Source organism: Zootoca vivipara, chromosome 6 (assembly GCF_965207765.1).
Source record: "Zootoca vivipara chromosome 6, rZooViv2.hap1.1, whole genome shotgun sequence".
Taxonomy (NCBI): domain Eukaryota; kingdom Metazoa; phylum Chordata; class Lepidosauria; order Squamata; family Lacertidae; genus Zootoca; species Zootoca vivipara.
Window position 1 is genome coordinate 71,851,360 of NC_142589.1, and position 25,569 is coordinate 71,876,928.

A 25,569-nucleotide genomic window follows, 5' to 3' on the forward strand; every position below is an offset into this window, starting at 1 on the left:
CCCCGTTCGCCCTGCCTGGCCTTTAGCCTCGCTCTGGTTTCACGCCCCGCCCCCGGAATGAGATCCACTACGAGTGGTCTGTCGGCTTCCGACGCATGCGTACAAATGAAACTACTTCGGCAACGCTGCCTAGGCAAACGAAAGGCTCCGAAAGCAGCGCTGCAATGCACACACTTGCCGCAGACTGAGCATGCGTCAATCCAAAGCCAACGGCGCTCACCCGTCCCCGGAGCGAGAAATGACGCCCAGCGCATGCGCGTTGGTTCAAGCAACGGTGGCCGACGAGGTTCGCACTCCTGCTACCTTCCGTGATGCGCTGATTCGCAGGACCGCATTCTAACCGGCATTCAACGAGGTGTTATCGCCGCCTAAGGCTACCTCCTCCGCCTAAGGCTGCCTCAAGGGACGCTCGGAAGGTCTCTTTCCTGCGTAAGCGGGGCTGCTGGCTTTTACCGCCCCGCCGCTCAGGTATTTCTCTGGGACGGAGAGTGGGTAGTTTCGGGCTTTGCGCTAGTATCCATTCGTTGAACGTTAAAATGAGTTTGCGGTATCCATCCGCTGGTTGCTGGCTCTTATTTTCCTCTATATACAGTACAGTATATCCCTCCGCTGTATACAGTACTGTATTAGTGATGTTAAAAACTGAATTATATGCGTGGATCCTTCCGCCAATTAATATAGTCCCTTTGCTTGCCCCCCCCCCCCACTCCCCACCAGAACAACAACCTATGGTTAGACCTTGCCTAGAAGCTATGACTTCAGACCTGGAACTTTCCCTGTAAATGGAGGTGGTTAAATTAGTAAGTCGTGAGACACTCTGCACATGCTCAGAAGCATTATCATTTGCATGTGTCTCCCATGCTCCATTTCCACTCTTATTTACGTATTTATTTTTAAGCAAGGCATGTTTACTTTGCTCTTTGTCCCCACAAGCTTCTTTTATTTGCATGGAAACTTTAAGCGGACTAAATCCGTTCCTCTTCCTCCAGGTCCGCTCCTCTTCCTCATCTCCATCTTGCTCTTTGCAGCTGCCTGTTGAGGTGCTTAATGCACAGCTATAATGAGCACCGCAGGGTTGATTTCTCACATTTGAAACGAGATCTGGGAAAGCTGCCATACACTAGCTGTGTTCAGACATTGCAAAAATAAAAAGCAACAACAACCATGGTTTACTGTGACAATAACAAGCCTCCCCTCCCCTCAGGCTGGTATAACCCTTGTTTATCTCCCAGCGTAGACATAAGGAAGCTTATGCTTCATGTTTTGATCATCCACATCATGCCATGTTGTCCACATTAAGCTCAGCGATGGTGTGTTTGAAACAAAGTCACTTCACACTGCGGCTTAGGGAGGTAGCTTGAGTTTCAGCAAACCATAGTGACCTCTACTTAAGGTTACCAGATTTTTTTCAGTGGATCCAACTTCAGTAGGAATGATAGGATTTTGTATGGGGACTGATTTGTAAATCCGGGGACTGTCCCCAGGAAACTGGGACATCTGGTAACCTTACTCTACATATTTTAGGCTGCAACTGTCTTCATACCCAGTGCTCATGGGAGTTGTAGTCCAGAACATCTGGAGGGCATCAGGTTGGGAAGGATTAAACATAGTTTGGACGTAATGCTGAAGCCAAAACTGGTTACCGTAATCAAAACTAGAAGCAAAAACTCCGGATCTTTTTGTGGCTATCCCTGGGAGGGAAGCTAGGTTTATTCCAGCCATGCTTACTTATGGCTTAGCTTTATTGTGCTATCTGGATGCAGCCATTGAGTCAGATGGGTGTTTAATCTAGGCCAGTAACCTTAAAGTAATTTGCTGATCCAGGTCACACTTTTGATCCCAAGCTGCAACACAGTGGTAGGTTCAACACTCCCTTCCTTTGCACCTAGTCACTTTAAAGTGCGAGCAGGGCCCTTATATTTTTAATAGTTGCATGGAAGAGGGAATTTTGATAGGTACAGAGGAGAAAATGTTGCGCCTACCGGAATGTATACAGCACAGCTCTTTAAAGATTGAGGAACATTTTCAAACATTTATATACCGATCTTCAGCAAAGCTTCCAGTGGTTTGGAAAACCAAAGAAAAATTCTGAAATCAAAAATTCCCATTCCCATTCCCACCCACCCCCACCACCCTCTGTATATATATAAGGGTCTGACACTTCTGTTTCAAGTGTATCTGAAGAAGTGTGCATGCACACGAAAGCTCATACCAAAATAAAAAACTTAGTTGGTCTTTAAGGTGCTACTGAAGGAATTTTTTTATTTTTCTTCCTGATTGTTAGTCAGAATCATCTTTCTCGAATTCATCGGTTCAGGTCCTAGCCTTACAAAAAACAAAACACCACCTTTAAAAATCAACAACAGTGTGCAACTCACTCAGTGAGTGAAGGCAAATGATCCAGCTCAGCGCTGAGTGGCAGCTGTTGTTCTTAAGTCCTCAGGTAGGGTCTTTCCTAGTCCTGCCTCCATGTTTGGTTAGCTCTGACATTGGTGGAACCTGAGGGTGCTCTGCATACTATTGCTGAGCTGTGAGCCCACCTTGGAGCAGGTTTCAGGGCCTGAGGCCTAAATTCCTGTATCTCAACAGTTATGGATTATGCCTTGGGAAAGGGATGGATGGGTCAGTGGTTGAAACTCGGTCGACTGGATTTTCAGAGACAATGGAAGAATATTCTATTCCAAGTTGTACTTCTGTTCTTCTGGTTTTCATGGCCGATAGTTTACAGCAGAAAAAGCAATTTCCACCCTGTTGGTTTTTGGAGTATTCTTAATAACCAATGTGTGTGTGGGCTTTGCACATGCTGCTTCTCAACATTCAGTCACACCCAAGCGTGACCAAGAAACAACCCAGTGGAGGGTTGTTCAGGTACGGTGGTTGTTGTTTAGTCATTTAGTCGTGTCCGACTCTTCGTGACCCCATGGACCAGAGCACGCCAGGCACTCCTGTCTTCCACTGCCTCCCGCAGTTTGATCAGACTCATGTTGGTAGCTTCAAGAACACCGTCCAACCATCTTGTCCTCTGTCGTCCCCTTCTCCTTGTGCCCTCAATCTTTCCCAACATCAGGGTCTTTTCCAGGGAGTCTTCTCTTCTCATGAGGTGGCCAAAGTATTGGAACCTCAGCTTCAGGATCTGTCCTTCCAGTGAGTACTCAGGATTGATTTCCTTCAGAATGGAGAGGTTTGATCTTCTTGCAGTCCATGGGACTCTCAAGAGTCTCCTCCAGCACTATAATTCAAAAGCATCAATTCTTCGGTGATCAGCCTTCTTTATGGTCCAGCTCTCACTTTCATACATCACTACTGGGAAAACCATAGCTTTAACTATACGGACCTTTGTCGGCAAGGTGATGTCTCTGCTTTTTAAGATGTTGTCTAGGTTTGTCATTGCTTTTCTCCCAAGAAGCAGGCTTCTTTTAATTTTGTGACTGCTGTCACCGTCTGCAGTGATCATGGAACCCAAGAGGTACGGTAGGTATAGTAAAATCCAACCCTCAAAGGCTTCCCAGTATAGCCCTTGATCTCGAAAAGGACACCTTCTTCCATACACAGCCACGTTCTCCCAAGCTGAGACCCCAGGCAAAGGACTCGTCACAATGTAAATAGCAAGAGAGGCCTTGGCAGAGCCCTTTTCCTTTGTTATATTCCTCTGCTCTTTGTTGCATCTTTCTGACCCTTCCCCAAAACCTGCTGGTTGAGTGTCTCTTAGCATCCTTGTGGAAACAGGTGACAGTTGCTGTTTATGTACTCAGACTAAAGTTTGTTTCTCAGATATTACTATTATTTATTCAGCTTCTTAACTTGTTTTTCCTCCTCCCAGGTCCTGCTTCCACATGTCCGAGTCGGGGCACAGCCAGCCTGGGCTGTACGAGCGCCGTCGCCGCTGGAACCGTGACAAGGAGCTGGGTCACCAGAGCCTGTCTGGGCCGGGTCGGGATCGTGACTACGTCCCCTGGGATCGTGAGCGAGACCGGCGGGTAAATTCCACGCTTTGGCTGCGGTGGGAATAAGGTGAGGGAACGATGTGGGGCCCCAAGTTGACCCTGTTCTACTCCTTGTAGGACCCAGTGGATGAGCCGGTGGGAACCGTGATGCAGAAGACACCCATCATCCTGGCCAAGCCACCTGCAGAAAGGGTAGGTTGGGAGACATAGTGCCACCACACTGTAGCCTGATAGGCCTTAGTTCCCAGCTCAATCCCATGGTTGCCCTCCAAGGAGGCCAGTAAGAGCTCCTGTGGCTGCTCTGGCTTGCTCCTGAGCAACAGGCTTGCCATCCAAAGCTTACCTGAAGTTATTGACGCTGTCGGTCATCGACAGTTGATATATAATAAATAGAAAGCTTAGAGGTTAGCAGCTAGGGCAGGGCTATTGTTGAGCTTATAATTTATTTATTTTTCATTTATTTATTTTGTATACTGCCCTTCAGCCGAAGATCACAGGGCGGTGGGTGGGTAGGTGGGGGGCATTGTTGCTGTTGTTTTTTGTATCTTTATTTTAGATTTTGTGATGTGGAATTAGTTTTGTGTTTCTTAATGTTTTATTTGTTGTTTACTTTTGTTTGTTGCAGTTATTTATTTTCCCCATGTTGTCAGTAGCCTTGAGCATGGTGCGAACTGTGCAGAGGTGGGGTGCATATAAAATTATGTACTCTCATCCGCTTCCTCAAGAGGAATATTATATCGACTTCTTAGCTGCTAATTCTTTCTTTCCTTACCTCTCTGTTTCAAAAGGGATTGGGGGCGGAGGAGAGAGAGAGAGAGAGATTCCCTCTTCATTTCATTTCATCTTCTCTGCGTGAATTCCCTTTTGGAAGTTACATAGGGTGAGGTGGAGGAACAAGGAATCTGGAGCATAGACACCCACAAGAGAAGGGACTCCTCTTTACCACCCTGGCTGTTTTAGGTAGCACAGAGGTGGGGGGAGTCATGTGTCCAGCTGTGGGAAGGAGGCAGTGTTGCGTTTGAGCCAATGAGGCTGTGCTCCCGTTTCTGGCTGAGAGAGATGTTGGATTTCGGCCTCTGTGTCCTCAGCCTCTGTGTCCTCACAGTCCAAGGGGACCCCAACCCCCACTCCTGCTCCAGCGCCTGCCGCCACCCCTGCCATAGAGAAGCCGATTGTGCTGATGAAGTCGCGGGAGGAAGGCAAAGGTCCCGCGGGGGCAACGGAGACATCCGCTCAGCCCCCCGCTGCTGTCGCCAAGGTGGAGAAGGAGGGCCAGCGCCCCACACAGCCGGTCTACCAGATCCAGAATCGGGGCATGGGCTCAACCGCACCCAGCAGCGTCATGGACCGTAAGTCACGAGAGATGGCAACTTCCAGAGGTGTAGCCTTGTTGGCCTGTTCCGGAAAAAATCAATGTAGAGACTTTGGGTGCTGCAGAGGCCAGCTGTGATTAGGAGAGAAGGGACATGGAGGAAGTACCGTATTAGGTCCTGATGCATTGTCTACACACTGCATCAACTACAGTGGTACCTTGGTTTAAGAACAGCTTAGTTTATGAACAACTTGGATTAAGAACGCTGCAAACCCGGAAGTAGGCGTTTTGGTTTGTGAACTTTGCCCTGGAAGAAGAACATGTTGCGCTTCCTGTTGAGTGTGTTCCATTTGTAAATTCAGTCCCCCGCTGCTATGGGAAAGCGCGCCTTGGTTTAAGAATGCTTTGGTTTAAGAACGGACTTCTGGAATGGATTAAGTTCGTAATCCAAGGTACCACTGTAAAATTAACTAGTCCAAGGCCCTGATTTGTAATGAAACTCCCATGAGAGACAGAGTGCTAAGAAGCACCCCTGCCAGTCAGGTATGCAAAGCATCTCAAGAATGTCTGCTTTCACTTCTCAGTGTAAGCTTCTAGTCGTGTGTGTCACCGGACCTCATAAAGTGTGCTTTGGTGAATTGGGCCAACATAACTGAATACAGTGGTTCTCAAACTTAATCCGTTCTGGAAGTCTGTTCCAAAACCAATGCGTTCCAAAACAGAAGTGCACTTTCCCATAGAAAGTAATGCAAAACAGATTAATCCATTCCAGACTTTTAAAAACAACCCCTAAAACAGCAATTTAACATGAATTTTACTATCTAACGAGATCATTGATTCATAAAATGAAAGCAACAATCAATGTACTGTACTATAAAACAAATAAGACAGTATTGTAGAAGATAAAAATTAAAATTATTTTTTTTTCTTCTTACCTGCACTGATGATAGCCATTGTTTGGATGGGAAGTCACACAATCAATCAGTCAGTAGCTGAACTGGGTTCCACACAGTCACAAAAACAAATGAACCAAAAAAGCCTCAAAAACAAAAATGCAAAATAAATAGTGAAAACAAAAGTGCCCAACTTAATCCATTCCTGAAGTCTGTTTGACTTCCAAAACGTTTGAAAACCAAGGTACAGCTTCAGATTGGTGCAGGTTGCCCTGGGAACAATAGCCAACAGCTGCATTGGATGTTCGGCTTCCAAAAAACGTTTGGAAACCGGAACACTTACTTCTGGGTTTTTGGCATTTGAGTACCAAGGCGTTAGAGACCTAAGGTACCACTATATATCCAGCACTTTGTGTGGCCATCCAAAATAAAGGCACTGGCATTAACCCAAGAGGGCGACAATGCAATCCTATCCACATCTGTTCAAAACTACTAAGTCCTATTGAGTTCATTGGGGGTTAATCTCAGGTAAGCGTGTAAAGGATTGTGTCCTGAGTTAAGATGCCTGGATAAAGCCCTTACACAAAAATGGACTGACACTCTGGAATCACCAGCAGCTCAGAAAGTTGCCCCATTTCTGACTTGGTGCCCATTCCATTTGCTTTGCTGTAGGGTGGTGGTGGGGCTCTGGGCAAGGTGTTCCCTTGTCTACCAAGTCACTGTTGCCCATTTGCCCAGAGGAGTTGCCACTTGTTGTTGCTTGCGTACTCGAAAGGGGGCGACTGAGCAAGCAGTGATAGGAGGAGGAAGAGCTGCAGGATCGGGAAACTTCGGAGGGTGGCAGCAGGCACTGTGGGTGCACAGTTATGTCTGTCCCTGGTACTGACCCTGTATTTACCGGGCAAAGGGAGGTCCGACCTCTGTGAAGTGCTGTTAAATGGGCAGTCCCACGCATTGTTCTAGGTGCCAATGGAGAAATATTGCATGTATCCTCCCTTGGGTGGATGTGCTGTGCCTTCACTTTTAATGTGGCGGTGGGGTGGTGCCTAGGTGTAAAAAGTTTGGGGAGCACTGTGCTAGTCCCTGTGACTGTGGGGGTGGGGAATGACTTGCAGTTGTGTGGGAATGTCTGGCGAAAGTTCAAACAAGAAGTAGGGCAGAGCAGAACTTGGGAAAGTCGGACTCGCCTTATGAAATGCCATTGCTGTTCCTAGAAAGAGCTGCAATATTTAATGGGGAGCAAATGGGACTTATGAAAGCTGTTAATGATCACTGCCCATATTTTGTTTATGGTTTATTGGAATGACTTCACTGGAATGCGTTGTTTTGTTCCGTTAGGCCTTTTTCACTTTTTTTGTAAGCTGTTTGGCAACCTTTTTTTTCAATGTTTGCATTAAACGACTAATCAGTTAAATAAATAATGACGCACTTAACCTTTATGTGGGACTTATCACCTGGCCCCTGTTGACCTCAGACCCTCTTGCCATTCCAGCTGTGGTTGGCCAGGCCAAGCTGTTAGCCCCGGAGAAGATGAAGCACAGCATCAAGCTGGTGGACGACCAGATGAACTGGTGTGACAGCGCCATTGAGGTACTGTGAAAGTCCAGGGGTTTCCTACTGGTCATCTCTCATCTGCACCCCTTCCTCTTCCTGCAGCTTTTCTGCGCTCCCCTGGTAATCCCACTTTCTAATTCCTCAGCACTTGTTCTGTGATCAAGCATGCCTGCATTGGGGATGGGTTCTTTCCCTGTGAGAAACGGTGGTAACAATACCTAGATCACCCTGCTCTTTAAAACTCCTGTGATTTCTGTCCTAGCTGGTTACATTTTACAAGTGTTTTTTCCACCCTCTGTCCCACATTAGTATCTCCTGGACCAAACAGATGTGCTGGTGGTTGGAGTGCTGGGGCTGCAGGGCACAGGAAAATCCATGGTAATGTCACTGCTGTCTGCCAACCAGCCTGAAGAGGATCAAAGGTAATTTGGGGGCTTGGCTCAGGGGAACCGTAACTACAACTGCAGAATCAGGCTGTTTAATGGAAAGGGTTGGATGATGAAGTTGAGAGAATGAATTCCATAGAATAAGGAAAGCAGTTGGGGAGACTTCCTCTGTTGGGCGATCCTCTTAGCTGTTTAGGGGGTGGGGTTGCCTGAAGATGCAGGGCAATGCATCTTGGGCGTGCTGCAAATAAAGCTTTGAAGATTATTGCCTTGTGATTTTGATTGGCTGGAGGCATTACTTGAGGCTGATGTAGCGGTACTAGAAGCCTTAAACCAAATAACTGACTGGTTCAAGTCAATATGTAACATTCATCCTCCACCTCCTCTTAATGGTTCCCCCCATCTCCTCTGCCCTTAAGCCTCCTTCATCTGTTTCTCATTTGTGTACTTAGAATCTTTCCTTCAACCACTTTGCCTCTGAGATTTCTGCCCCTTAGATTCTCTACATCCCAGAATCTCTTTCCAGCCCTAAGCTTGCCTTGTTGCCATCGTCATCAGTTTATTGTCTTCTACACAATCATCTCAACGTGATATACAGTCATGACAGTAAAAACAGTTAAAACACAGCCTCATGAATCTGTTTCTGTCCCCAGTAACTAAGTATGGTAAAGGTAAAGGGACCCCTGACCATTAGGTCCAGTCGCGGACGACGGGTTGTGGCGCTCATCTCACTCTATAGGCCGAGGGAGCCAACGTTTTTCCACAGACAGATCATGTGGCCAGCATGACTAAGCAGCTTCTGGTGAACCAGAGCAGTGCGCAGAAACGCCATTTACCTGTCCACTGGAGCGGTACCTATTTAACTACTTGCACTTTTACGTGCTTTCAAACTGCTAGGTTGGCAGAAGCAGAGACCGAGCAATGGGAGCTAACCCCGTCATGGGGATTCGAACAGTCGACCTGATCGGCAAGCCCTAGCTAGGCTCTGTGGTTTAGACCACAGCACCACCCGTGTCCCGAAGTAAGATTATAATCCCTGCTAAACTGACAGCTTTTCTTTCCCTCACACTGACATGTGTGGCTGCAGACGTTTTCTCATCTTTTTTTCTTTAAGCACTAGGAATGATTGAACATTGCATGCCTTCGCACTAGCTGAGCCAGTCAGTGATCAGTCTTCACTGCCACAAGCGCAATTCAAAATAGATTTATAAACTCTGCTCTTTCCTGCCAATCCGTTCTCCTCTCTTCCAGGACCTATGTGTTCCGTACTCAGAGCCAGGAGATCAAGGAGCGTGGGGGCAACCAGACCAGTGGTATCGACTTCTTCATCACTCAGGAGCGTATCATCTTCCTTGACACTCAGGTCTCTACTTTGGTTATCTTTCTGCAATTGCTTCCGACTTTTTTTGGAGGATTCTCCATGCAGCTTCCAGTAGACCCTGGATGGGTTTAAATGCCAGGCCTCCACTGCCTTGCCACAAACACCATTGGTGAAATATCTATTTGTTTTTGTTGTGAGATTGAAGCTTATTTGATCAAGGCAGCTGATCTTTAAGGCAGTTTATAACGCTTCTCTTCCACACGAAATCTGTTCCCAGAGTGTGGGAGAGCAGGACAGAGCAGCTAGTCCAGTCTTGAGAGCAGAAAGTGATCCACTGGGTTTGTTAGATGGCGTTCAAGAAAGGAGAGGTTGGAGCTATGTGAGTACCAAATTTGTTGAGCATCTAGGTGAGTGAAGAAAGACAAAACAAATAAGAATATACATTGGTCACGTTCTCAATTCACAGGATATAATGTTTCATCCATGAGTTGTTGAGAACGTGGTAGCATCGTTCAGTAGGAAAACCCAGTGGCCTAGGAAAGGACTAGCTTTAGCTAAGAAATGAGGACTGACAACAGGGTAGCCTTAGGTTAAAAATCAGGGTGAACAAGCCCTCCAAAGGCTTTTTCCTTTCTCTCTCCTTCTCTGTAGCCCATTCTCAGTCCCTCCATTCTAGATCACTTGATCAACAATGACCGCAAGCTGCCTCCGGAGTATAATCTGCCTCATACTTACGTTGAGATGCAGGTAGGGACCATTTGTATGTGTCGGGTAATGGTGGCGGATGTGGATGTAGGGAATAAGCTGCAGAGTCTTCACCTCTGGCAGATGATGGGGGTGAACCTCCCTATAGAGGCAGGTGGCTCCCTGTCCCATTTGTCCTCACAATAATGCAAAGGCATAAGTGAAAACAAAGCTGGAGAAACGGGGAATTCCTGCCCTTTTCAAGCCAGCTTCCTGGCTCAGTTCTGTTATCTTCTGTAATCCTTAGAATATAACTCGCCCTCAACTCTTTTTTTCACTGGCCTTGTCCCTTCAATAAACTCATCTGACCCCATATAATGCCAAAGGGTGTTTCCCACCAAAAGTGCATCTGATTTTGAATACCTTGTACCCTGAGGTCCCAAGCCCTGACCCGTCTCCTACTCACACCTGCTTTCCTTCCAGTCCCTCCAGATTGCTGCTTTCCTCTTCACTGTCTGTCATGTGGTCATCGTGGTACAAGACTGGTTTACTGATCTGAGCCTGTACAGGTGAGACATTTGGTCACACAGCTGTAGGAAACAAAAGAGTCAAACCAAAGGCCCTAGACCAGGCTTCCTCAAACTCTGCCCTCCAGATGTTTTGAGACTACAATTCCCATCATCCCTGACTACTGGTCCTGCTAGCTAGGGATCATGGGAGTTGTAGGCCAAAAACACATGGAGGGCCATGTTTGAGGAAGCCTGCCCTAGTGCCTCAGGGTCAGAAGTTAATGTGACGGGTATAGGGCTCCGTTGAGTTGTTTATGACTCAATTAGGAGCCTCTGATTATCGCCCGGCGCGCTTCCTCTGCGCTTCTCTGCTTCCGTAGAACCGGGCTGGCAGTAAAACACACACACACAGCAGAGTTCTTTTTCTCACACAGCGAAAGCTTGTATAGCCGTTGGATAAAAAGCCTCTTAAGAACACACAGAGTCCAAGGTGTTCTAATAACTACTTAAGTTTATTCTAGAGAGAAAAATAACAAACAACCTGGTGAGAGCGCAGACATCTTGCGACCGTCTCCCAGGCAGAAACGAAACCAACTGCAACATACAGAAACACTTCTGGTACATTCTGTAACATGATCTTCCTCAGTGGTCAGGTGCTACAGTACACAGTTAACTCTTTAGTTACTTGTTACTCATCACACCCCCTCTCACCTGAACACTGGGGATAGCGGGTATCCAAACTTACCCCAAAACCAACCCTTCACAGAATTCCCCATGCCGTTGGAAACTCAAGGGTTTTGTGAACCCATCTGCTAGGTTCTCTTGACTTGGACAATACCTCAACTTCACCAAGCCTACCTGTATGCTCTGACATACGTTTCGGAAGCGGATATCTAAGTGTTTGGTTCTGGCTTTGAACTGTCCAGACTCCGCCAGTCTCAAAGATGGTTGATTGTCGCCCCAAACAGTGATGGGCTGGCTACAATCACCCCAGATTTCCTGGACCAAACATCTGTAGTACTCCAATTCAGTGCATGTCGCAGACAACGCACAGAATTCGGCTTCCGTGCAAGACATTGCTATTAGGCTTTGCCTGCGCGACCGCCAACCAATCAGGGCATTTCCAAACTTGACTACCAAACCAGTCACTGACTTCCTGTCCTCCTGATTGGCCCAATCAGCATCTGCAAAACAAGTGAGTTGTGGCTCACCTTGCGCTGACATCTCCAAACAATACTCTTTGGTCTCCTGCAAATACCTAAGCACTCTCTTAATGCCATTCCAAGCATGCACGCTAGGTTTCGATGCTTCTCTACTGAGCAAATTGACTGCAAAAGCAATATCTGGTCTGCTCCATTGTGACAAATACAACAGACTCCCTAGCGCTGACTGAAACACTTCAGGACTCTCAAACGCTACTTTGTCCTTCACTTGTGACTCTTTCACAAAGTTTGTCTCCATGGGTGTTCTGACCCCTTTACAATCAGACATTCTGAACTTCTCAAGCAAATGTTCAATCTTGCCTTTCTGACTGAGCAAGAAACTTCCATCCTCAGTTCTGTCTATCTGCACACCTAGATAAACATTCACTGCACCTAGATTCTTGAGTTTGAACCTCTTGCCTAGCTCTTTTGCAAACTTCTGCACTTGCATCTGGCTCTTTGCTAAGCAGATCAAGTCATCAACATAGACAAGCAACAGTTCCTGCTGTTCTCCTTCACCTCTGAGATACAGACAACTGTCAGCTAGACTCTTCCTGAAACCTAGGCTCTTCAAAACAGAATCAAGACATGAATTCCAATTTTTAGCGGATTGCTTCAGACCGTAGATCGACTTGTGCAGCTTCCACACCTGACCTGGCACGTCACTCTCAAACCCTGGAGGAGGCAACATGTACAACTCCTCCTGGAGGTCAGAGTTCAAATAAGCGGTGTCCACATCAAAGTGGTTGACCACTAGGCCTCTCTGCGCTGCAGTCGCTAAAAGCATCCTGAAAGATTCCGCTCTCGAAGTCGGACTAAAGACATCTGTGTAGTGGATTCCTTTCTTCTGAGTAAAACCTCTAGCCACTAATCTAGCCTTGTACTGAGGCTCTCCAGTCACTGTGGGTTTCAGCCTGTAGACCCACCTACAACTGACTGCTTTCTTACCTTCTGGCAACTGTGTTAGGCTATACACACCAAGAGATTGCATGGATTTCAACTCTTTCTCCATTGCAACTTTCCACTTACTAGCTTCCTCCACTGACAACTGTTGCACCTCTTCAAAGCTTTCAGGCTCACACACTGCTAGGTTCGCCCATACACTGACAGCTGAAAACCTTTCAGGTGGTTTACCTTTCGTGGTGCGTTTTGAACGCCTTGGTCCCACATCTTCCCCCTCTAAATCCGAACTGCTTGTCTCTGACTGTGGCTCTCTCGGACTAGCAGCACTGTCAAGAGACCTACTACGCTTTGCAGCCCCCTCTGGGCTTGCTTTGGGTGAAGTGGGTGACCTACCACGTTTGCTGTACTTCCCAGGCTTGACCTGGGGTGAAGTCGGTGCGCTTCTGACTACTTGCTTCACTTCCCTAGGAGCTACACCACTTGGACCAGCTACCTGACCTGGATCTGGTCCTGCAGCACCTGGAACTCCAGCATCAGCTACCTGAGTTTCCTCTTCCTGGTCAAAACCTGAAGACCAGTCAAGAAGAACTTCGGGGTTAGCATGAATGCGTCTCCAGCCCTCTTGTTCACAGAACGTAGCACTCCTGCTAATGTGAACCCGGGTTTGGTCCCCCTCTGCTGGTACAAACCTCCAAGCCTTTGAGTTTGGTTCGTAACCACAGAAGATCATTTTTCTGGATCTTGATCCTCCCTTTCTGCGCTTCTGCTTTGGAATTAGAACCCAAGCCTCACACCCAAAAGTTCTGAAATAGTGCACCTTCGGAACTTTGCCATACAACATGTAGTAGGGTGTGTTGTCCACAACTGAATTAAAAGCGCGGTTTGAACAGTAATTCACAAATTTATAGCATTCCCCCCAAAACTTCTGGGGTAGTCCTGCATCAAACAACGTTGCCTCTACCAGTTCAGACAGCGTTCTAAATTTCCTTTCAGCTAAACCATTCTCCTGTGGACTAAAAGGAGCGGTTTTTCTGTGCCTAATTCCCTTGCTGCGGAAAAACCCTTGTAGTTCTGCACTCAAAAACTCTCCCGCCCTGTCACTCTGAAAACACTGGACAGTGACGGAGAACTGTAGTTCTATCTCGGCTACCCACTCCTGTATCACTCTGGCAGCCTCCCCCTTCTCTTTCAGTGTTATGACCCAGGAAAAATGGCTGAAATCATCCAAAAGACACAAAACATATTTTGAACCACCTAAACTTAACGTTGACATAGGCCCAGAAATATCCAAGTGCACCAACTGAAACGGCTTTGTGCTCTTCCTCTCAGACCTAGGATAAGAGCATCTCTTCGTCTTCGCTTTCGCACATGCGCGGCACTGCAGGTGTTTTTGACATGGCTTGAACCTGCAACCTTTGACAAAATCAGGGGCTTTTTTCACATAAGGAAAAGACATGTGACAATACCTTCTGTGCCAAGCATGAATACAATCCTTATGGATAGCGCCCTCTGTGCCCTTTGGGGTATTGGCACTTTTAGCCTGAGCATCACCAGTGTTACTTCCACCTGCTTGCCCCCTCCCATCTAGGACAAACAGACCATCAGACCCAACAGTAACACTTACCAGCTCAGCCCCATCTCTGGCAATTTTGCAAACACCATTGGCAAAACCTATTTCAAAGCCCTCACGCAATAAGCAAGACACACTTAAAAGACCATTTTCCATGCCTGGTACAACATAAACATCAAGGTTAGTGTCTAAGCATTGCATATAAAAAACACCCTTGCTTTTAATTGTTCCAGAAGAGCCATCAGCAAGATGCAGGCTTTTTTCATCTTCAAGTGGCCTGCAGTTCAGGATCTGTCCTGAAGGCGGTACAAGATGATGGCTGCTGCCTGAGTCGATAATAAAAGCGAAACTGTCCTGTCCTCTGTTTCGAACCGTTGCTAAGGCAGCAGAAAGACGGCTGACAGGCTTATCTGGAGTTTTCCCACGTCCTCTGCCTCGGCGCTGCTGGCTGGTCCCACGACCACGTCCGCTGGGTTGCCTGGCACCTGGCTGAGTGACCTTGGCTGCTTCCGGAGCTGGGCAAAATCTCGCTACGTGCCCAGGCTGCTGGCACCGATAGCAAAGCCTTGTTGCGCACGCACTCACAGTGGATTCCTCAGTGCTTTTTACTGCACCCCCACTGGCTTCTCTGCGCCCACGGCCCCCCTTCTCAGCCGATTCTTTCTGGCGTCTCAGTTCCTCATCCGCCAAACGCCCAGAAACGTAAGCAATCGTGAGTTCAGATTCAGGCATTGACTCAAATGTTAAACACAAATGTTCATAGGCGTTTCCCAAACTAGACAGCAAAATATAAACTTTTTCCTTCTCTTTGAACACAAGCTCATGCCGCTGCAGCTTATGGAATGCATCAATCACATTGGCAATGTGCTCCTTAATGGGTTGCCCTGGTCTCAGTCTCAACTCAAAGAGATGCCTCATAGCATGCAGCTTAGCTCCAGCTGTTTTTCTCTGATGGACCCTTTCCAAACTGTCCCAGGCTTCCTTGGCATTTTCAGCATTTTGCACATAGGGCAGTTGTGTAGCATCGCAGCTCATGGCAATGGCACATAGAGCCTTATTGTCTTTTCTGGTTTCTGCTGCAAACCTCTGTGCTTCAGCTGCTGAATTATCAGCGACAGGGGTTGGAGGATTTAACACACAAGTCCACAAATCCTTTCCTAGCAACCACATTCTGGCCCTTTCTCTCCACTCTGCATAGTTGTCGCCATTCAACCTCTGGAACGGCACGACAAATGACTCCTGTAGCTGCTCCGCCATCTTGTCCACCCCCGGGCTCCGTGTCTGTGTACTCACTCAGAATAGCTCACGTTGCTCCTCCGGGTAGACTGCGGATCCCAGCCTTCTGGTACAGGGTCTTCCTGCTAGCGAGTGCATCTATTGATTGCCGACTGCAAAACAACAGGTTTCTCCCAGCTAGCTCTTTACACCGGCTTTCTCCAAGGCTTTTACAGCTGCAATCACCTTTTATTGCTTTGGTGATTGATTAGGTTCTATGACCCATAACCTGTGACGGGTATAGGGCTCCGTTGAGTTGTTTATGACTCAATTAGGAGCCTCTGATTATCGCCCGGCGCGCTTCCTCTGCGCTTCTCTGCTTCCGTAGAACCGGGCTGGCAGTAAAACACACACACACAGCAGAGTTCTTCTTCTCACACAGCGAAAGCTTGTATAGCCGTTGGATAAAAAGCCTCTTAAGAACACACAGAGTCCAAGGTGTTCTAATAACTACTTAAGTTTATTCTAGAGAGAAAAATAACAAACAACCTGGTGAGAGCGCAGACATCTTGCGACCGTCTCCCAGGCAGAAACGAAACCAACTGCAACATACAGAAACACTTCTGGTACATTCTGTAACATGATCTTCCTCAGTGGTCAGGTGCTACAGTACACAGTTAACTCTTTAGTTACTTGTTACTCATCACAGTTAAGCCCCTTCGTTTTCCTGCTGCCTAAGCAAGAGGGCCGGGCATAATCTTTCCCTTCAAACCTGAACCTGAATTCTACATTTGGGTAGCATGCAACTTGTTCCCAGAAGTGGTGGATTTTGCTACTTCTATAATTCAATACAAATAAAGCATAATTTCTTTTCCACATGGGAGCTACAGAGAGGTGCCAGCTATACAGGACACTGAAGATATGACCCTCTGGGTACTGGGAAATTTACTCAGTCCCTAAGATTTCATTAGGCATTGGATTTGGGTGTCGTTTAACTGGAGATTACTAGACAAAACATAGGACCTCATGTTCTTTATATATGCTGTTACCAGTAAGTTAAGGGAATTGATAGATTTCAGATATGCACTTGGAAGTCCTCATTTTGTTTCCTAAGCTCTGAAGTTGCACGGGTATATTTGAAAATCCAGAGATTTCGAAAGCTAAATTGTAGGGCTGATCTTGAGAAAAATTTGCAGTCTTGAGAATGGATTTTTTTCTTTTGGTGATTCTCCTGTTTGTTGGTACTTAAAATCCTTGAGAAACACCCAGTATTTCCGAAAAGTTGGCATTTTGTGCTATATGTTTTGAAGCAGTCTTGACAAGAGGAAAAAATGTTCGTTTTGTATTGTAAGTTCTGAGTGTACGTCTGATAGTGATGGACTGGTTCGGTTTGGTCCATTTCAGACAGTACAGGGATATCTTTTTCTGTGGGTACTAACTGGCCATCTTAATGTCAACCAGTAGGTGCTAGCCCAGTATCTCTGGATGAAAGAAAAAGAAAAATGCCTCTTTCACCTTCATGCTTCTTTTGCCATCTTTAAAGCTGCCCCAGCTATTTGTGTGCTCAGAATTGGTATCACTTGGTTTCCCTTGCAACAATAAAATTTTGAAAATGGCCAGTAGCAGAAAGATCCTGCAGTATTTCCATTCTCCACTAGAGATGGGACAAGGTCTATTCAGACAATGCGTCATCTTACATATTCATTGCAAAATATTATTCCTAGTCTTCAACCACTGGTGGCTTTTTGTTGCAGGTTCTTGCAGACAGCTGAGATGGTAAAACCCTCCACTCCGTCTCCCAGTCACGAATCCAGCGGCTCCTCTGGCTCGGATGAGGGCACAGAATACTACCCACACATTGGTACAAAACAGCATAAGCACGTCTTTATTGGGCTGGATCAGTGGCCTGTCCCATCCTCACCCCAGTATTCTGTCTCCAAGAGTGATTGCATCTGGCAGGGTCCTACGATGGCCTACAGCTGACACCTGCTCAAAGGGCCTCCCTAAAGAAAGATAAAATTATATCTGGGTACTCCCAACAAGAGCAGCAGCTGGTGGCCAGGCATAGCAGCAGTTCTAATTTTCCACCAGACCCCCCAATTCAGGGCATCGTGGGAATTTAAGCAGCCTCCAGTCATTTGGTGCTGCTTGGATTGCTACCAGACAATGTCCCACAAATAAGGGAGGGAGACCACCAGAGAGCCCTTTTTCCTGGGGCCTCATGACACCTGGAGCTGGCCCTGGGATCTGGAGTGGGCAGTGGGGTGGAAAGCAAAGTGTTGGGAAGCAGCAAGAAAAATGGGGAAACAACATGTTGGGCGTATAAAACACTGTTGGAAGCTTGCGGTAAGGGTGGGGGTGGGTTAAAAAGTTTAATCATGTGATTTCAGGCTGGATTGATTGGAAAAGTCCGACACTGGTATGAAATATGGAATTTGCTGGGATTTCTGGGTAATCTGGGTCCAGGGGAAGGGGGGGAAGAATGAAGTATTAAAATGGAATTTCATTTCTGGTAAAAATTTAAGTTGGGGAATTAATTAGAATATATGTATATAAAAATTGAGTTAATAGATAAAATTGAAAGGAGATAATTAGAGAGGAAATTTTAATTAATTGGAAAGTAATTGGTAATATGTGAAAACTGTTCTATAAGGAATTGGAAATGGGGAACCAATGGGGGGGGGAACCGGGGGAGTCCAAATGTTATGATGATGATACAAGATTATTAGATAATTTTTCTTTTTTCTTTCTCGCTGTGTTTTTGTTTTGTTTTATTTTCTTTTTGTGTTTTTTCTTTCTTTGCTTTTTGTATTTTTGTATGTTTTTCTTATGTGAAAAATGAATAAAGATGAATTTAAAAAAAAGGAAAGCAAAGGATGGTGGGGTGGGTGGTGGTGGAGGCAGAGACCCAAGGGATGGTGAAAACAAGGGGCAAAGCAGAAAGAGGCCACCGATGGCATCTTAGTTGGTGTTTCCCCAGCTCTTCTCTTGAAACACAGCTGAGCTTCCCCAAGCTGCAAGCTGGACCCTAGATTGTGTGTTTGTGCAGCGTCCTGGTAGATGTGGCAAAATAACTCCCACAGTGGTTAACAGCTGCCAATTCAGAAATCTGAAGAGAGAACTCCCCTTCATATGAGCGCCACAATTGGATGAGTTCTGGCTTAGGGTGGGGAGGGCCCTATCTCTTCTTGTTTAGATTGAGCAATGGGGACAGGCACATTTAGGACACCTGTAAATCTTCTCACACACTCTCTCTCTCTGCCTAGTTTTTCTCCAGAACAAAGCCAAGAGAGAGAACTTCTGCCCCCGGAACCTGAAGCAGATGCACCTGGTTATTGACAAGATTATGATGCACTCTCACCTGAAATATAAGGGTAATGTGCCTCTTTCCAATATTTAAAAGGCCAGATTGTGGAGCTTAAAATACTAGAAGATGAAGCCTGCCGAAGGAGGCAATGTAGAGACTTGGGCTTTCTCATCCCAAATACAACATGTTGCTGACCCAGTGGGCCAGCAGGCAGCACTGACTTCCTGGCTGCCACCTATTAAGCCCCTGAAACCCAGAAAACCGTATTCCGGGGTATATCAAGACAGTTGTCTGCTTAACCGCACTCATTCTTTCCACCAGGCACCCTCTCCATGCTGGAATGCAACATATTTCCTGGCCTTCCTCAAAGTTACCTGGACTCAGAGGTCAACCTGTTCCTACTGCCTTTTATGGACAGCGATTCGGATGATGCTCTGCCCAGGGCAGGTGAGTAGCTGGAGTTGTGTCTCCAGCCCTTTTGCTTGATATTTAAACAGGTAGAAGGGCTGAAGCCCCCACTGCCTTCTCTCTCTGGGCAGTTTCCTCTTCAAACTGGTCCCCAGCATAATTGAATCCACATTTAATATTTAACCCGCCATGTGAGCAGGTAAGGGATGCGTGCTGAGAGACTCAAGCAAGACAGCATGTCGCCTGGAGCAGGGCTGGTGCTCAGCAGCCATTTCTGGAATTTTGATTCATTATGAGTTGGTATTGAATGGCATTGCTTGCTGAACTTGTTTTCTGCTTTATTTATATGCTGCCATGCTTTAGATATGATTACAGTGATTGCAATTGCTGGCGTTTTTTTTATATTGCTACTGCAAGCCACTTCAAGCACAGCATTGTTGTTTAAAAAGGTGGATACAAATACTAAATCAAAACTGAAAAAGAGAAGCAATGCACAGCAATGGTCCTACATCAGCCCTGGAAATCCAGTCACCTGCCTACCCCTTTCTTTTTCATACGAATTAGCTGCAGGTGGCTCCTGGTTGGAAGATGGGGAGGGGTTGGCAACAGGCTTAGCCCTTTCGTGTGCTCAGAATCCTTCCCTTCCAGCGATCTGCCAAGTTACTTCTCTCGAAAAAAGAGCTTACCGATATGCGGTGGTATTCCACTTTTACTCAGAGTAAACCCATTGCAATGGATCATGACTATGTTAGGTCCATTAATTTCAGTGGGTCTACTCTAGGTAACTTGAAACGTGGGTGGCACTGTCGTCTAAACCACAGAGCCTAGGGCTTGCCAATCGGAAGGTCTGTGGTTTGAATCCCCGCGACGGGGTGAGCTCGTGTTGCTCTGTCCCAGCTTCTGCCAACCTAGCAGTTTGAAAGCACGTCAAAGTGCAAGTAGATAAATAGGTACCGCACCAGCTGGAAGGTAAACGGCGTTTCTGTGCGCTGATCTGGTTTCTCCAGAAGCGGTTTAGTCATGCTGGCCACATGACCCAGAAAAACTGCGGACAAACGTTAGCTCCCTCGGCCAGTAAAGCGATTTGAGCACTGCAATCCCAGAGTCGTTCGCGGCTGGACTTAACTGTCAGGGGTCCTTATCTTTACCTTTACTCTGGGTAAAATATAGGCTTTTACTAGAAGAACAGTTGGGGTGGGAAAACTGCAGGAAGGGAAGGCTTTAAGAGCACATTTTTTTCCTGCCTACCCTGTTTAGCCAAAATAGCAGAATTAAGTTGCATTAGTGATTTAGGTTTCCACATGGATTGCATATAGTTCTGCCCTGATATGATGAACTGCAGCAACCGTGGAGCACAAAGCAAAATCCATCCACTGAATTACTCCCCGCTGCTCCATGTAACACTGCAATCTGCATCCCCAGTGTGCTGGGCTGGGTGGGCTGGATTGGGTGAAGGTGTTCATCCATCCAACTTGTGCCAGTGTAGTTTCATCCACTGAAAGCCTCCAAAGAGGGTGATAGTTCCGCCCCTCTTATAACAATCCCTTTTGGAAAAGGGCTGTTTGCATTCTGGTGAAAGCTCCAGATGCGCCAACAGATGGAGTAACCCGCCTGTCTTCCTTTCCTTTGCAGCCCCTGGGAGCGGCCCCCTCTTCTCCCTCCTGCCTGGGTACAAGGGGCACCCCAGTTTCCAGTCTTTGATTGCCAAGCTTCGGAGCCAGATTATGTCTATGTCCCGGCCTCAGCTCTCCCACACCATCCTGACAGAAAAGAACTGGTGAGAGAGAGAAAGAAAGTGTGTGTGTGTGTGATTTTGGTGGTTGAAGTAGCATAGGAGAATAACTTAAGAGGGGGCTTAACTTGGGGGGTTGCAAGGCCCATTGAGCATCTGATCAGCCTCCGTTCTCGTCAGGCAAGTCGCTCTCCATGCTAATCATTTTATGTAATTAAATAACGTTCCAGCTTCCCACACCTGGCAAAGTATGCTTCTGCTTTCAAAAGCTCATGTCACAATAAATCTTCATATTAGTAGCTAGGCTACCTTTTGAGTTTAGTGAGTTATGTGTCATCCTTTCATGTGCTGGCAGGTGCCTGCCTTCCAGGAAGCGTGGCGAATATGGTGCCTTTTGCACCACCCTGCCATGGCTGCTTTCAGACAATGGCTCAGACCCCAGAGCTGAGCGTCCTGTTAATAACTTCCCTCGCCTCAAGGTCGCCCAGCTGAGTCTATTCCATAGGGGAGGAAGGCATATTTTGCATGTCTTTGATGTCTGCACCAAGACAGGTGATACAGACCAGAATCGCATTACCAGCCTTCTGGTCCCCATTCCCTTATCTTAAAACAGTATTTTCTTTCTTAAAACAAACCCATCACGAAACCACAAAACCTTAAGCTTATTGTAAAGCTATAAAAGCTCGAAACAAACCACACTTCTAACAAAGCCATAAACTTAAACATGTTGTAAATTGCTAATTGCTCCCAATTAGCCAGAACAGTTCGATTTCACAGAGATAGCAACCTGTGCATCAGACTCTTTAACTGGCAATCAGGGCCAGATTTAGGTTTGATGAGGCTCTAAGCTACTGAAGGTAATGGGGCCCTTTATATGTCCAGCTGTCCTTTGTCAACAACAAATTGTTGCTGTTTTTGTGTTGAATATATGCTATATGGTAATTTATGGACCTAATAGGTATCTAAAGCCATTTGCACATACCAAAATATGTATTTTATCAAAGTACATCCAGGTTTTTTTCCCTTTAATTTTTTTTGGGGCCCCCAAGGGAGTGGGGCCATAAGCTATACCTTGTTTAGCTTATACAGTGGTACCTCAGGTTAAGAACTTAATTCGTTCTGGAGGTCCGTTCTTAACCTGAAACTGTTCTTAACCTGAGGTACCACTTTAGCTAATGAGCCCTCCCGCTGCTGCCGTGCCGCCGCCGCACGATTTCTGTTCTCATCCTGAAGCAAAGTTCTTAACCCGAGGTACTATTTCTGGGTTAGCGGAGTCTGTAGCCTGAAGCGTCTGTAACCTGAAGCGTCTGTAAGCCGAGGTACCACTGCACGTAAATCCGGCACTGCTGGCAATGCTGAGATACATACTAGACATTTCGTGATGTCTAAAAGTATGTTATTCTGAAGACTTCCACTCAGAACAGAGCAAAAATTGCTGTGTATAAGATGTGCCTCATCCTTTGAAGTGGCTCCATCTTAACCTTTTCATGTGATTTAAGAGGATTTTATACCTAGGGGTGAGAGTCAGGAATGCCTCTACTATAAACGCATTGTGAGTTTCGCCGTTTCGCTCCTGCGAGTGGGCATGCTCTCAGTCTGTTGTGCACTATATAGATCACCCTCAGGAGGTGCAAGAGGTTCATTTGCCCCAGTAAACGGAGTTGCAGGCAGTTGGGTAGTGTTGTGAGCCACCGAAGGCAGTTGGGTAGCGTTGTGAGTCACCCTTATTTATGTAGGAGTGAACAGGCCTGCCCTTCTCCTGTTCTGGTATGCCAGAGAAAGAGCTGCACAATTTCCTCTGCATGCAGGCCCACTGCATAAGTGCAGAATCAGATTTCAACTGTAAAATCTGCCTTTGAAGAAGCACATTTTGTATATTAAAGCAAGTTTCTAGCTCTCCTGCGCACATAAATTTAGAAACAGGATGTGGCTGACAAAAACGTGCAAACCTGAGTTTTGTCTGCGTCGGGCATGGGTTCTCTACCCTGTCTTTCTTTCTTTCTTTCTTTCTTTCTTTCTTTCTTTCTTTCTTTCTTTCTTTCTTTCTTTCTTTCTTTTTGCATGCCTCGGTTTTCTGGGGGTCTTGTATCTTTCTAGTGTGCTCATTCTCCCTTGTTACTTGCTTCCAAAAAAATTAACACAAACACATGTGTATGTGTGTATATATATATATATCTGTAACTGCCAGTTGAAAGTAGAAATAAATAATATACGTATACAGATTAACTTGCCATAACATTATGGGTATTGTGATGCTATTGTGGAACAGAGCAGATAACTCTGTTTGCCTTTGGGCTGAAGCTGACTGCCATGTTACTTTCCCTCTCCCGGGCAGGTTCCACTATGCAGCTCGCATCTGGGATGGTGTGAAGAAATCCTCTGCTCTCTCCGAGTACAGCCGCCTGCTGGCCTGAGCGTGACATCCTTGCATTGGTAGCTGCCGAACAGCAGCCAGGCTCCCCCCCCCCCCCGAGCTGGGTGGGCCAGGGCATCTGAGCTGGCATCCAGAGGCGCAAAGCGAGGTGTGTCTCCCAGAGAGGGAGCTGTTGGGGGTGGGCCCTAGCCCTCCTTCGGTGATTCTATGCAAGTTGCAAGGAGCAAAAACGCAGGATTGGTGTGGTGTCCCTACTGGGCCACCGTACTGCCTGCCGCCCAGCATGGGTCTTGCTCCGTTCCCACGTACATGCAAAGACGAGAGAGCTGTGCATGTCTTCTCATGGGCTGCGACTCCCTCCAGAAAGCAGAAGCCAGTGTAGGAGTTATGACAGAACCACCTGCAACCTCCTCCTACCCTTCTGGGCAGAAAAAATATATATCCGCAGTTGCAGTGGTGGGTCAGGGCAAAGGTCAGTGGGGAGCGAGAGTTGTTGCTTTGTATATGTTGAGATAGTACTTCCCTGTAGTCGAGTGTGTTGCTCATAACCTTCCATTTGGAGGGATGTGGACCCCAACACATCTCCCCCTCCTCAAGTCTCTGCCCCTTTCCTCGATCCAAGCCTAGCTTTCTTGTTCCTGCAGCAATGTGAGTTAAGAGTAACTTCCCTTTGGGGAATATGACATTCTTGTTTAATAAATTGTTCGTGCTGTTTCACATTGTGTGTGGCTTTCTCCCCCAAAACTCTGGACTGCCTCCTTTGCTAACAGTATCTCCAGTGTGGATATGCATAGATACCTATATGTTGAGCATAGCCTGGCCTATATAATTATTGAAAGAATAATGTCCATCATTGCATCCCTCTGAAGAAGGGGTATCGGAAGACTCAACCTAGAGCAGGGTTTACCAAACTTGGGTTTTCAGCTGTTTTTGGACTACAGTTCCCATCACCACTGATCCTGTTAGCTAGAGATGATGGGAGTTGTAGTCCAAAAACAGCTGGAGACCCAAGTTTGGGAAACCCTGACCTAGAAAAAGATAAGCAAGCATGATTCTCAAGCGATGTGCTCATGTGAGAAATGAAAGTTGGCTTGAAAATATATATTTTATTTCCTCCAATCCACCTTGGAGGTGGCAGAACATCTCTTTAGCACAGGGGTGGAGAATCTCTGGTCCATGGGCCACTTTTGGGTGTAATCTGACCCACAAAATGATATCCACAAAACCACATCCACCTGTCAATCAGCTGATGGGCGGGATGCAGGGGTCAACTGTGCTGGGTGCTGCTTTGCCAGGATATTTCCTCCAGGGAACACTTCACTGCTTTTCCCTCCATCGCTTCCTACCATCGTCATGACAGCCTGTTCTGCTGACTGTCACTGACTTTGTGGCAGAAGTGAAGTACATGTACTACAGCCAAATCCCTTGAGAGGTTTTCGTCTGTGACATGATTCCTGTCATGCTTCATAGATGTTGTAAGGGGGAAGGGATTATAGAGACCCCCCCCCCCTCATCAGAAGCAGCCCGTCTCCAAGCAGTCATGAGAGCGAGGGGTCTGAATGGGCGAGTCAGGAAACGGAGAGGGAGTATCAGGGCTCTGGCAACACTAAAGAGCCCCTGTTCCATAGGCAGGAAGAGAGGGAGGCGGGAAGAGTGGACAAGAATAGGTCAGACAGAAGACCCGTCCCTCTGACGCCGGAATTGAGAAAGAGGAGGAAAGGGAGGCGCTTCTCAGTTCCGAGGCTTTTATGCTGGTCGCGAACGCGGAAGGAATTAGTGCAGGAATCTGACTTGAGTGGGTAGACATGAAATGAGCAATCCGTTACACTGTAAATAATGTGCACCAATAAAAACGTCTGAAAGACAAGCATGTGGACGGTCGTTACTCAAGAGTAGTCACAACAAACCCTGACAGAAGTGGTTGGAGATAACGTTCGTAGACATAACCACATCATGCTTTGGCCTCAGAGAAATGTTAGATGGCAGAGCAGTGCCCCAGGAAACATGAAACATTCTGCTGTCTGGAAAGCTACATCACAGCAATTGAGATCTGACAAGACCTGGAATTCTCGTATGGTTTCTGTACTTAGTTTTCATAAGTTGTCTTATGCCCCTCCCCCTCAAAAACGCTTACCATGTTTGATTAGAGCAGGATTTATAAGAAACATGGAAATTTAGATTTTGGCTCATAATAGGTAGCTCCAACATGTCTTGTATGAATTCAGTTTATAAAACCAAAGCCATGGTTTACTAGT

General features: G+C 46.6%; 1 protein-coding gene across 2 annotated transcripts; it reads left to right on the forward strand.

Moving 5' to 3' along the window:
• Nucleotides 1–106: 106 nt before the first annotated feature.
• On the forward strand, nt 107–25,181 carry SMG9 (SMG9 nonsense mediated mRNA decay factor). 2 transcript variants are annotated; one of them, XM_035120242.3, is made up of 14 exons: nt 107–468; nt 3,821–3,977; nt 4,062–4,136; nt 5,050–5,293; nt 7,642–7,739; nt 8,013–8,125; nt 9,341–9,452; nt 10,062–10,157; nt 10,578–10,663; nt 17,248–17,354; nt 18,760–18,867; nt 19,122–19,247; nt 20,841–20,985; nt 23,276–25,181. In XM_035120242.3, exons 2-14 carry the CDS (start codon nt 3,834–3,836, stop codon nt 23,352–23,354), a joined length of 1,533 nt encoding a protein of 510 aa, XP_034976133.1. In that variant the 5' UTR covers nt 107–468; nt 3,821–3,833; the 3' UTR covers nt 23,355–25,181. The 2 variants fall into 2 exon arrangements, with proteins under 2 accessions (XP_034976133.1, XP_034976134.1); XM_035120243.3 differs by lacking the exons at nt 107–468; nt 3,821–3,977 and having other exon boundaries at nt 5,033–5,293.
• The last annotated feature ends 388 nt before the right edge of the window (nt 25,182–25,569 follow it).

What these genes read in the sequence shown, in the direction of transcription:
- SMG9 (XM_035120242.3), top strand. Translation starts at nt 3,834, where the DNA reads ATGTCCGAGTCGGGGCACAGCCAGCCTGGGCTGTACGAGCGCCGTCGC. An exon ending in TCATCTTCCTTGACACTCAG is followed by an intron (nt 9,453 to 10,061) that starts GTCTCTACTTTG and finishes CCTTCTCTGTAG; the next exon opens with CCCATTCTCAGTCCCTCCAT. An exon ending in ACTGATCTGAGCCTGTACAG is followed by an intron (nt 10,664 to 17,247) that starts GTGAGACATTTG and finishes TTTTTGTTGCAG; the next exon opens with GTTCTTGCAGACAGCTGAGA.